This window comes from Arachis duranensis, chromosome 5, assembly GCF_000817695.3.
Source record: "Arachis duranensis cultivar V14167 chromosome 5, aradu.V14167.gnm2.J7QH, whole genome shotgun sequence".
NCBI lineage: Eukaryota > Viridiplantae > Streptophyta > Magnoliopsida > Fabales > Fabaceae > Arachis > Arachis duranensis.
The window spans coordinates 30,922,383-30,935,959 of NC_029776.3; the positions used below are offsets into that span (position 1 = coordinate 30,922,383).

The following is a 13,577-nucleotide window of genomic DNA, read 5'->3' on the forward strand; positions in this document are numbered from 1 at the left end:
TCGTCAATTTCACACTTTATTTTTAATAAAATGTTCAAATCCAAAAATTAGAAATAATATACTTAATTTCTTCATTTTTTAAAATAGCAATACTAATATTTAAAATATTACTCATCGAATCCAAATCATGTAAAATATTGCAACAGCATAAACAACTTTAAATTACAACAAGCAACCTCAGTTACTAAACTCTAAGAATATTAATACCGTAAAGGCTTTAATGCACGTACGGGATACTAACATAGGGCTTTCAAAACATAATTTTTACCAGAATAACAACACGAAGTAGCTGCGATTTTGAACCGGCCCCGGCAACAGCTTCGGCGGCGGCCAGAAGCTCCGATGGATCAACTATAAAAACCGCGCAACATTAAAACCTTCTCGAAATTCAAAAAGGCAGAAACATCAAATAAAACCCTTACCGGCAAACTTTTCCGGCGACGGCAGAAGTAACCAAGAGCTCCGAGGCTGGCTCCGGCTGCCACAACAACTTCTCTGGCGGCCATACACGACAGGAGACAACTTCTGCAGCAGCTGGTTGGGCGGCGGTAGCTTTCGACGGCGGTGCCAAGACCTTTCTCAGCGGAGCGAAGCAGCAGACACGGAGGGGGGTTTCATCTCACTTCTTCCTCGCTGCTAGCAAGGACGACTACCCAGCTCCAACGGCGGCGAACTCGCAGTAGCAGCGGCGGTATCCAGGTGCGACGGCGGCGCGCAAGACAGTGCCCCTCTCTACGCGATGCCTCCCTCTAGGTCTCCCACTCCCTTCTGGTCGTGATACGAACGGCGGCGGCACGGAGGGTTCGACAGTCCCGAGCAGCGCGGCGGCAGCGAGCTAGTGGCTCCTTCCTCCCCTGCGCGCGCGCGTCCTCCCTTCTTCCCTGAACGGCGCCGACGAGCAGAGGTGTCGGCTCCACAAACCAGATGACACTGGCGACACGGCCCTCTCCGTCACTGGTCTATTTCTTTCTTCTTTGTGGGAATTGGGGAAGGTAATGTGTGCTGTGTTATGAGAGGTGAGGCTGGAGGTGCATGAGGGGGGAGAAACGGCACTGAGCTAGGAAATGGGGAGCGTGGTTGTGATTCGATTTGAGAAAGGGGAGAGGGATGTTGTTGTTGGGTTCAGGGGAAGCTGTGCGTTGAATTGGTGAAGGAGAAAGGGAACCCAGCGGCTGATGGAGTTAGGTTAGGGAAGGGTTTCATTTTTTCAAAATTTAGGGTCAAGGGCATTTTAGTAATTTCACTTAAAATAGGGATAATATCGTAATTAGAAATAAATTCTAATCTAACAATAATAATGTATAAAAATACTATTTGTTCGTCAATTTCACACTTTATTTTTAATAAAATGTTCAAATCCAAAAATTAGAAATAATATACTTAATTTCTTCATTTTTTAAAATAGCAATACTAATATTTAAAATATTACTCATCGAATCCAAATCATGTAAAACCCCTATTATTTCGTAACTGTCAAATTTATAATCTAAATATAAAAAATAATCCAATAATTATAAAATTGGATAATAATCATAACTCGTCTCAAATTCGATAAATAAAAAACTTGCCTTAATTACCTTATATAAAATAATTTCTGAAATTAAAGCTATAAATAATTATATGATTTGATACTTGATCATAAAAAGACTTTTCAAAGGTTTTGGGTCTTACAATTAAGAAAGACTTGAACAGATCCTTTGCAATGAAGGATTTGGGTCCTGCAAAGAAAATCCTTGGCAAGAGTATCACTCGTGATAAAAATAATAGAAACTGTGGTTGTCGCAGCAGAAGTATATTGAGAAGGTTTTAGAGAGGTTTAGTATGAGTAATTCCAAATCTGTTAGTACTCCACTTGCTAGTCATTTCAAACTGAGTTCGTGGCAATCTCCTATAAATGAGAAAGAGAAAGCATAAATGAAGAAGATTCCATATGCATCTGTAGTTGACAGTTTGATGTATGCTATGGTTTGCACTAGACCGGATATTGCTCATGTCGTTGGAGTTGTTAGTCGATTTCTCTCTAATCCTGGCAAGGAACATTGGCAAAACAATGAAGTGGATTGTCAGATACCTTAATGGTACTTTCAGAGTTTGTTTATGCTTTGGGAGTGGCCAACCTGTGTTGGAGGGTTATATAGATGTGGATATGGCTGGGGATCTTGATTCAAGAAAGTCTACTTCTAGTTATATGATGACTTTTGTAGAGGGGCTGTGTTGTGGCAATCTCAACTTCAGAAATGTGTTGCTTTGTCTACTACAGATGTAGAATACATTGTTGTTGTTGAAACTTCTAAAGAATTCTTGTGGATGAAGAAATTTCTACAAGAATTAGGCATCAATCAAGAGAAATTTGTGTTATTTTATGATAGTCAGAGTGCTATCCATCTCAGCAAGAATCCGACGTTTCATTCCAGATCGAAGCACATAGAGGTGAGGTATCATTGGATACGTCAAGTGCTTGAAATGAAGTCATATGCACTTGAAAAGATCCATACTGATGATAATGGTTCAGATATGCTGACTAAGAGTTTACCTACAGTAAAGTTTGATTCCTGCAAAGAGAAGGTGAGCTTGGTGGAGTAACCTATCCCCACTTGAGTTGGTGAGAAAAAAATTTATTGGTGGATCCCAAACTAAGTAAGGCCTACAAGTTAAAAACAAAAATAAAATAAAATAAAATAAAGAAAGAAGTGGCATATAGCCACAGGAAGGAAGAGAGAGAGAATGAACTCTCTCATTTTTTGAAACAAAGAAAATAGAGAGAGGAGAGAGTTTTCATCGACGAAAGAGGAGAAGAAAAATGGGGGAAAAGAGCATGCCATTTTTTATTCGATTAAATCAGTAAATTTATTCTATTTTTTATGAAATTTTAGTATGTTATTCTTAGTGTAGAGATGAACATTAGGATATAACTTACTAGTTGTATTGCCTTTTCTTTTGTCTGATTTGAGATACTCACTTTGTGGAGGGTTTATGTTGATTCCATCAGTTTTGATGATGTATTTTGTTGATTGTTGAGATGCCCTAGTGCCACTAGGAAGACTGATTGTGTACCCATTATTTGATAGTGGAAGATTTTACTAGACTAAGTCCCGTCGGTTTTTTATCCCTCTTTAGGGGATTTTTTCACAATAAAATTATGGCATCTGATTATTTAATTTCTGCCATTATATTTGTTGTTTAGAGTATTTTTGGTATACCTATTTAATCGCACAGATTGTGAAAAAATTATTTTTGGTGCTTCTACCGCCTCAATTTTCCCAACAGGTGGAACACATATTCCTATGCCATTGATGGGGATAGAATTATTAGTTTGATGTCTTGAAAAGGGTTCATAGTTTTTGGTTCACTAGTTCTAGCTGTTGTAGTTGAGGGAGTAGGGTCTAAACTGAGAGATTCTGTAGTGTGAGTGTTGTTATTAATTGTGAAAGTATTGGAAAGTATGATTAGTATTAAATCTGGAGCAGTAGAGGATACTTTTTTAATATGAAATATTGGTGAATCTACAATATCAACATTAGAAGTTGTACTTATATTTTGGGAATAGTTAGAGAACATATCTAAATATGAAAATATTGACCCATTAAATATAACATGTCTAGCTAAATACACCTTACCAAACAACATGTAATAGCAATTCCAAACGTCATGATCAAACCTGTAAAATAATTGAATGAGTGATCAAACCTATAATAGCAATTCCAAACAACATGATTATTGCGGCTACATAATTGCCATTGGATTCTTGAATTATTATTATTGTTGTTGAAACCATATATATCTGCCTCCTTTCTGATTGTTTCGTCCTCCACGTTGATGCCGGAAATTATTATTTCTAAAATTCTCAAAGGATAGTGTTGGTTGTGCTAGATGTGCTACTGACATTCTTGATGCAGGTCTCTTAAACCATCCAACATATCTTTAAAGGAAATTAAAAATGATTCTGTCTCAACTACTTTGATTGATCCTAATATTGACATGATAGAGCCAATGTAGACTGAATATTCTTCAGTAAGACCATTAATGATGGATTGAAGATGATCTGCTGGTGGTACTTCATAGCCAATCGAAAATAGATAATCAACAATTTTGTGAATATTAGTTAGATATTCAGATGATGTCTAAATTTTCTTGCAAGATCTGAGTTAGAATTTGAGACATTGTTCTCTTGCAATTGAAGCTGTTTGAAAATACTCATCAATCTTGAACCAAACCTCATGCGACTATGAAGGTGTACAACTTTAATTTTAAGAGGTGTAGCCATGGAAACTACTAACCAAGTAGTGAAAGTGAGCTCTTGAAGTTTTTATGTTTTGAAGGTTTCTAATTGAGTGGTAGTTTTCTTGGCTTCATCAGGTATGAATTATTGAGGAATCTTGGTTGCATCTAGATGATCTTTCATCCCCAGACTCCGAAGAGTAAGCAAAATCATATGCTTTCACATGGAGTAATTATCATCATTGAGTTTATCAGCTATGGGGAGAAATTTTTTTTTGTTGAATCAGATAATATAATTTTCATTATAAAAGTGATGCTAAAAGAATGACTCTAGATACCATATGAGAGTTTGAACTAGAAAGAAAAGATAAGAAACGGAACAAAAAAAAAGAATCGAAACACCGAGACAAAGAGAATTTATGTAGAAAAAGATAATTTGCGTCAGAAAAAAAAAATGTATCATCATTCGTTATTAGTAATAGTACAACTCTCTCTTTTATACTAATACAGACCTTCTATGCAACACTAAATCAAAACTAAAGGATAAAGACTAGTTAAAACCACTTGCACCTAACTAACAACTAATAGCCTAATCCAGGGGTATGGAGGCTAGTGTTGAGGAAGGGAACAATGGTCTCCCAAATTAAAAATTTTAATGTATAAGGTTATTAATTTTTATATTACTCTCCCTTAATTTTAACTTTTTCTTCTTCAAGAATTATATTTTTATATTGACCCCTCCTAAAAATTGTTCTAACTCTGTCCTTGGCCTAGCTAACTATATTTTTAATAGCATAAACAATTATGTCATTATAGTTATTAATACATGTAAAAATTATTATTAAATTTTATATGAAAAAATTGACAAAAAATAACTTATTTTTTATTTATTATTATAAAAGATTTAATTGGTATTTTTTTAGAAGCTAATTAGTTAAGATGAAAATCCTGCTAATTTTACTTTGTCATTTTACTCTAATTCTTTTAAACCGATTTGTTTTTCTTTTATTAATTTCTATTTCTAAACTCCTTTCGAGTCATTTCTTATGTAGGAATAAAAATCATATATGATGATACACCATATTTATGTTTCGATTTTTTTTTCAATTATAGAAAAGATATCCTCCATAACACAAAAAGACAATATAAATATAATTTTAAACTATCTTATCTGGCTCCACTCATATATATTTTATGATTTATTATTCGTTTAAAATTAATTATTAAAATTAATTATTGATATAAATATATATTAAAAATAAATTAAATTTAATTTAAAAAAAAAACAACAGACAATGGGTTGCAAACAAAACAGAGGAGAGGCGAGGGAACTGGGAAGTAGAAGAGGAAAGACAGGGCACTGAAAGCAATGAATTCTGCAAATTCACCATTGGTTCTTCCATTCCTCTTCTTCCTCGTCACCTCTTTCTTCCATGATTCTCTCTTTCGCGCCTCAGCGCAGAAAACGTAAGCTCTTATCTTTCTTCATGGTTTTTTGCTCGAATTGCGCACACACCCTAATATACCCGATTTGTTGATCTATACAATAGCTTTGATATATGATCTAATTTTTGCTAAAGCTGGAAAGTTTGTTTTGTATTTGAATTGGCTAGGGATTGGATCAACAAAGAGAATCAAAATGGGAATGAGTTTGGGGAGCGAAGAGGTAGAGTTCTAATGAGCTTCAAAGAAAAGCCCTCAGGAAGTAACGTTACCTTTGAATGCACTCCTTCTGGTCCCTGCGTTCCATGCCTCTACTCCGAAAAGGTTCCGTTTTTTTCCATTTTGATCTTATATAAGATAATGATTTTCTTTTCCTTTTCAATTTTGTAATATAGTTGTTGTTGTTCTTAAATAGAATGTCATTTTTTTTTTAAATTTTATCAAATTGAGGGGTTAGGGTTTCTGTTTGTCTTCTGGATTTAAAATATTTTCTGTGTTATTACAATAACAGTTATTTCATTTTGCAACTAGATATATAATGAAGCTGTCTAATTGATAAAGGCTATGTGAAAATTATGAATAAATATAGATCTGGCTTCAGTTTGTGTTTTGTTGCTACCTGGTTTTATGTTGATTTAAGACTATTTGAGGAGATTGTGTGTATCATTTTGTACACATTTGTTCATGAAAACTTGGGGCAAAGAAAAAGTATTGATGGGATTTTGCGGGGTATGAGTATGGTGTGGGGGTCAGTGGTGAATGTTTATTCAAGTTCATAATCTTCAGTGTTCCTCATCCTAAAGAAGTATTATGAAGCTTTCAAAAGAAATAAGATCCTTAGGATTTCCAACATGTTGTAACCCCATGGTTAAGTTTGATTGTAGCTTTTTTCATGGATAGCCTTTTTCCTTCTTGTTATCTATGGGCCTCTTGATTTTGTTTTATATGGAAGCTCTTTTGGGGATTGCAGGGTGATGAGAAATATCGTTGCGGTGAAACTGGCTACCGTATTCCATTCAAATGCTTAGAAATCAAAGACACAATTAAGGGAAAAGAGAAAATAAATCCTCGTGAAGGGCGGTCTTTGTTTGAATTCTCCAACAATATCGAAACGTCAGACGAACTGTCACATGTTTCTGGAGAGTTTACTACTACGCAATCACAGAGACATTTGCTAGATGATTCGTCGGCTTCAGATAATAAATCACATGCTTACATCACTTATAGAAGCTGTATACCCCCAGCTAGTGGAGAGAAGTTGTCAGTTCTAAATTTTGAGGTAATGTTCAGTTTTAGCTCTCCATTAACGTTGAATTTGATTAATAGCTTCTGAACTTGGTTGATTGGAAAAATTGAATCGTTTAGTTAGTGGAACTAGTATATCAGATAATCACATCCAGTAAAGGAAATTAAGACGTTACATGGCTAACCTATGCTGTTTTGTCTGCTGCTAAGTGTTTGTACCTGCAAATTCATGTGTTCGAAATGAATAACAAATTATCAAACAATAATCATTATCCTTGAGCTGCTGGAAAAGCTGTCAGTCATGAATGTCTTTTTTATGTGACGGATTCAAGTGGTAAATGTTTGAATTTTCCAATCAAAGGGCTATTCTTTAGATCATAAGATGCATCTTTCAGGTTCTACTGCCAAATAATTCCGTCTGAAGTTTTCCTATGTGTTTATCAGCCCTAAGCACTCAAGTAAACATCGTGTTCATTGCTTGAAATTACAATTGTAACCGCAGTCAAGGATTTTATGCAGCATATTTGCAAAATGTCCCATTTGATTAAAAAAATATTATGACTCATTGACATATAGTTATTTATCAGAATTCAGAACTTTTGGGGATTATCAATGTGCTGTCACTGCTGTGATTCATCTCATTTTCTTAGCCATCAATAGTCTCTTGGCTTTAGAATTACCCCTTAGTGATTCATCAGTGAAATCAGATCTGAGCTGCAAATTTAAGTCATTTTACCACGATAAGGTTTTTTTCTTTTTTTCCTATATGCCACCTTATTTAGATTTTCGTATCGGGACAAATTCAACCATGTCTTTTGTATGCATAATGCCAAACAAAATGCAAGCAAACGGCCTTCAAATTTGAAAAAAGATGGTTGTTCAGCCACATTTACTGCAATGTAGATATTGAACAGTAGTAATTTGTTTGTCACTTATATTTATTGCTTTACATTTTTACTTGTTGAACAGCATATGATTAACATTAGCGGATCATGCTTTTTTTTTGTGTAAAATTTTGACAGGCGATCATGCTTTTTTTATTGGCCATTAGTGGATCATTCATATACCTGAGAAAGAAGAAGGCGGTTTCTGTTTCTGGCTATACAGCTGTAAGGTCTCAAACAAACTCGCGCTTTTGAAATAGACAACTTCTGTATCATGATTCATGAGATTTCTTCCCCACTGAATCTTGTTATTTTTTGCTCATTTTTCTAGTCAAAATGTATGATATTATTATTGATATAGGCTAAATGTTTGGATTTAGCAGCATCCAAATATATTCATTGTATTTTTTAGCTATTCAATGTGGTACAGTTTTAGGTGGTTTTCTTTTCTTTTTTTTTTTATTAAATGGGCATCTTTGCCTGTTGCCACTATAGTCGAAGAGTCAAATGTCATGGAAAGTTCCTAAATATTCTATTATTGCTAAATATTTTGATTCATTCCAATTTGATTACTAAGAAAAGAATTATAAAGCCTGGTTGTGAAGTCAAAATAGAAGCTATAGTAGATATAGTTATAATATTGTATTATGAATGAGATATGTTTACTTTATTCGCACTAGGTACTAAGATAAGAAATATGACGATGTCAATGGGAAAATATGTTGTTGATGACGCATCAAAATAATAAACTCCGCATTTCTGTATTAAAAGTTTTCACATCCGTTATTGCCTGTCATAACACTCAGTCTCTTCGACATTGTAAAATGTAAAGACTCTTTCTCATGATTCTGCTTTCAGCATGATCATGTTCAAAAATGGGTATATATATTTTTAAATCGAATCCTACAAATATTAGGCAACCTCCACCCATTGGGAACTCTTGTTTTAGTTTTACGAGAGGCTAAAATCCTGTCCCCGGGTGAGGGGTCTCTAACCACCTAAAGTGGTACCAACCGAACTAATTGGCATCCATTAGGAACTCTTATGACCGTTGATTTTAGAAACATAATTATGACTATATTACCAGAGTCCCGAAAACACCCAAGACGAAAAGGTTCCATGATAACTCAGCTCAAGCTTACATGTGATCATTTCAGCTGCTGTCATTATAGGGTGATTCCGTTATTGCAATAAAATTGGGCAGAAAATGAAAATATGGAAGAACACTTATCCTATTTCACATTTTCTTTTAATTACCTTTTAACCTTCTTGACTTTGAACCTATTTTCCGAAGTTTCTCAACACATTTCAAATAAATTCAAAGCAAACTAGTACACTCAGCATTCTAACTTCTAAATGAAGAAAGCAAGTTCTGTCTCGATGCGACGTCCCTCTCAAACCCCTAGGCAGTAAGCAGAGGACTCGTGATATCATTCGATTATGTAAAGATAAACACCTGCACTTTCATTTGTCACCATCAACTATCTCAAATAAACAAGATGGGATATTGGACAGTCAACCCTCAAAAATCTCCCTTCCCTAACTTAAGATTTAATTGGAAAAAAAAAATTGACAGAACAAGATATACCAAGTTATTGCCGCTAAAAAATATACAATACCAATTGGAAGCTTGTGTCAGTTCTATAGGTTTCTTTGTCCAAATAAGATGGAGGTAGTAGCAGCAGCAGCAAGAAAGCTCCAGCAGAAAGAATTATATTGTCGATAACCTCCACTTAACAGTGAAACCCCCTTTTTCCTTAAAAGACATCTACAGTAACAGCAGAGCAGTAACTACAAACAGAGAGATATAAAGTCACAAAAAATAGTCTGGGGTCTTCCGCGTAGTGTCGGGCTCAATTTGCCTGGGAGCTGGATCAAACTGCAGAAAATTCTGATCCATGTTCTCTCCAATTTCCAATATGGCTGCCATATTCCCACATCGGTAACAGTAATTTGGAGCGCTAAAAACGGTCACTACATTCTTTTCCTTAAAGAGTCATCAAAACAACAGTCAATACATAGAATGCGACAGGTTATGTTAAACATAAACACACTAATCACACGGAATCAAATACAATGTCAATCACCTGGCACCAATTGTACCCTTCCATGACAAGCTGGTGAGCCCTAGATATCAGGGAGAGACCATTGGTATGATTGAACTGAGCAGCAATATCCTGGCCAAATGTGTATCCAGCACCACGTGGAGATATTCCCCAACCACAGCGATCATCTGGATCAGACCACAAGAGGTCACACATTGGTCCTTCATGCGGAACCTATAATGCATGAAGACAGCTGTCAGTCAACTGATGAAGCAATCTAAGAGCCTAACCACACAATGCTGAAGTAAATACTTAATGTGTGACCAAAATGAAGTGAAACATTTCCATCACAATACAAGCTTATTATAAACCACAACTAACAGTTACAAAATCACATAGGAAGAATTTTAAGTATACCAGGTACACCGGTGTTCCAATAATTTTAACCATTGATCTCAATTATAAAAATTATATATAATATATATTAATTAAAATCAACGGTTAAGATTATTAGACCGGTGTTAGAGTACATTTGAAAACTTTCCAATCACATAATCTATAATTTATACCAAATTGCTTTTCACAAAAGAATAACTCTGAAGCTCAGAAACAAGCTTCATCTAAAATGTTGTCATACCAAATAAATCATGAGAGCTTGCAATTGCAATAGCCATTTAATAACACACAAACCTCCTGTATGCGGTCCAAGGCACGGATATTATCCAGCGTATCCAAAGAAGGTGACAGGCCTCCATGCAAGCAGAAAATCTGAAATATGCATGGAAGTTAAGTTAAACTGGCATAAAGAAATAGGAAACACTGTGCAAGATATTTAACTCAAACCTGACTCTCAATGAGGGCAGTTAGTGGTAAATAATCAAACAGGTCGGTAAAGTACTTCCAGACATTGGCATTCCCATATTTTCTCAAGCATTCATCATAGAAGCCATACCTGAAAGCAGGTGAGGTGAAACGTTATGAAAAACCATTAATAAATTGCTGTCAGCATGTGTAACCATGAATTTGGTATTTGCCGCATTCATAAGCACCCTATGCATGCACCAAGGTTCTTTTTGGTAAGGTATGCATCATGGAGTTCACAACTCTTTTTACAAAGTAATAAAAAAAAATATAGCTCTAGCATCTAAACTCAGAAACATGAAAACCATTAGCAACAAAGTACATATATCTGCACATCAAATTCATTTATTTTGATACTAAATAATACATCAGAATAATGATGATAAACACAGATAAGAAAGAATATCATAGCGTCGTTACAAAAACCAAGTTGCTGATCTTAACCAAGACAATTAACATTTCCTTCCAAATAGATATAAACCTATGGCCAAGTTGTAAAAACAATGAATGCATGACGGCAGCAACAATTAACCTATTCTCAAACTTTTTGCAAGGTAATGTTAAAAACATGATCCATCACACAAGTTGCAGTGAGTTAAACATAAATAGAGAGTAAAATGTTCTTACACTTGAGTAATTTGACGGCTTTCATGATTTCCCCTAAGAATTGTAATTCTATCTCTATAACGGACTTTTAAGATCACCAAAAGTGTAACCGTCTCCACTGAATAGTACCCACGATCTGCAAATAGCCAGCGCCATGAGGACTGGTAGCAATTCCAACATATGCAGAGACTATAATTTAAACATCATCAAAAGCAATGACAGGAAAGAAGGGGGAAAGATGATAATGGCCAATGCAGGGTACCTTATTATAGCTAAAGCCTAAAACTTTTAACAGCCTAAAATATTAAAGTTATTAAGCACCATATCCTTCCCTAAAGACATTTCTATGACGCCGGATTTTGACCCCCTCTTTACTAAAATGAACAAGTGCTTGGGATGTTCTGCTTCTTTTAAAGCTGCCAGCAATTTGTCAAATCTCAAAGGCCTGGTTCACTGCTCATGAACATTTACCCTATTAAACCTTCCCATGCAACTTATGATTTCATTTATCCATCACCATCAACAATTCGAACAACAACATTTTTCCTTCAGTCACCAGTCTTTTAAAATTCAAACTTGAAAATATTTAGAATAATCACAACTAGCAAGAATGATTGATATGCTTTTCCCCCTACTTAGTCTTGCTATTTATATCTCCACAGTTTATCACCATTGTTACCCTACTCCACATATTTCATAAGATAATCTAACGGCTAGATTTTCAATTCCAAACTTGCCCCATGCACAATCCTATCATGGATGCATCGCAACCACTCTAGCAAAAGAGAAGAGTGGAGTTACGAAGGATGCAAGTTTCACCAAGCATATATCGTTCCAAGTTCCACCAAGCATGTGTTAAGGCATAACTAAAAGGAACTAAAAAGATTGAGGTTTATATAGATTTCTACAGCAGTATCAATGCTATAAAGTAAACACAATACGGAGCTTACAGATGGAACTAATCAAGTTTGTTTCATGCAAATAACGCATCAAACACATTAACAAACTACCACAATATGCCAAAACAAGTATGAAATGATGGAAAAAGACTTGAAACTAGTTCAATTGCTAACTTAGAAGGAAAAGGAGAAGTAAAGCTCCCCTCGTTTTTCTTGCTGAAAAACAATCTGTCACAAACATACACGGTTGCAAAACATGAAAACAACATAACAGTTTTGAACAATCGAGGAAAAAATAAACACATAAAAGGTTTAAAGTCGAACCCAATATACAACAAAGCTATCAACCTCGTTATTTTCCTTAATCTCCATAAAAACCAAGGCTTAAAAAAATAAGTAAATTATTATATCAACCAGCAAACATTTCTTTAGGGGAAAAAATGACAGAAACCAAAAACAGAAAGGGGAATTTTTGAAGGAGAAAAAAAACTGACCTACATAGTCGCCCATGAAAAGATAATTAGTGTCAGGAGCGCTGCCTCCTATCCGGAACAGCTCGATGAGATCGTAGAACTGGCCATGGATGTCACCGCAAACCGTAACGGGACACTTCACCGGCTGCACGTTCCACTCCTCCACAAGAATCGCCCTCGCCTGATCGCATAGTGCCTTCACCTCCGCCTCCCCCAGCGGTTTGCACTCCATCAGCTGCTCTATCTGCCGGTCCAGATCCGCGTTCGACGGCATCGTTCTCTCTCTCTCTCTCAGATCTGAAAAAGCTTTGAGATCTTCGATCGATCGGTTATTTTTGCGAAGAGACGTCGAATCGGTTTTGAGGGTTAAGCTGACCGGAGAGTCGCCGGCGGCGAGCGGAGGAGGAGGAGCTTCGGGGAAGCGGTTCCGAGGCGAAAAGCGGGGAGCGGAACGACACGTTTCGGAGGAGAAGGGGTTGGGATTGGCTTCTTCGGCCCCTCAATCATTTCATATCTTTTTTTTCCTTTCGACCTCTCTGTTTTTCTTTTTCCTTTTTCTTTTTTTTTTCTTCTTCGTGTCGCAGTTATTATTATTATTATTATTATTTTTACTTCTCTTGAAAAAACAATAAAAATTAAAAGAAAGAAAAGCAGGACAACAGAAAAGAAAAGTATTGGGGAAAATTATATTTTATTTTATGATTATTTTATTATATTTTAAATTTACACTCAGAATGGAAGAAAGTAACGCGGAAATTGCCGGGAAGGTGGGGGAGCCTGGCTAGTGGCTGCCATAGCGCATAGGCAAAGTGGCGGCTAATATGAGTAGATGTCTCCAAATGACCTGCGACTTGCTGGTCGGTTCGGTTCGCTCAGAAAACTGAGATTTTGGTGACTAAACAA

At 35.8% G+C, this 13,577-nt stretch overlaps 2 protein-coding genes across 3 annotated transcripts; one reads left to right on the forward strand and one right to left on the reverse strand.

Annotated features, from left to right (window-relative positions):
• Positions 1–5,513: 5,513 nt before the first annotated feature.
• On the forward strand, positions 5,514–8,381 carry LOC107489061 (uncharacterized). Of its 2 annotated transcripts, none has more exons than XM_052261574.1 (4): positions 5,514–5,685; positions 5,832–5,985; positions 6,614–6,940; positions 7,929–8,381. In XM_052261574.1, exons 1-4 carry the CDS (start codon positions 5,588–5,590, stop codon positions 8,043–8,045), a joined length of 696 nt encoding a protein of 231 aa, XP_052117534.1. In that variant the 5' UTR covers positions 5,514–5,587; the 3' UTR covers positions 8,046–8,381. The 2 variants fall into 2 exon arrangements, with proteins under 2 accessions (XP_052117534.1, XP_015965323.1); XM_016109837.3 differs by having other exon boundaries at positions 6,632–6,940.
• A 779-nt stretch (positions 8,382–9,160) lies between these two features.
• LOC107489060 (serine/threonine-protein phosphatase PP2A-2 catalytic subunit) lies at positions 9,161–13,226 on the reverse strand. The gene is made up of 6 exons (XM_016109836.3): positions 12,696–13,226; positions 11,324–11,438; positions 10,679–10,787; positions 10,526–10,603; positions 9,878–10,069; positions 9,161–9,777 (listed from the first exon to the last, which is right to left on the reverse strand). The coding sequence occupies exons 1-6, from the start codon at positions 12,946–12,948 to the stop codon at positions 9,604–9,606; spliced, it is 921 nt and encodes a 306-aa protein (XP_015965322.1). The 5' UTR covers positions 12,949–13,226; the 3' UTR covers positions 9,161–9,603.
• Positions 13,227–13,577: the final 351 nt, after the last annotated feature.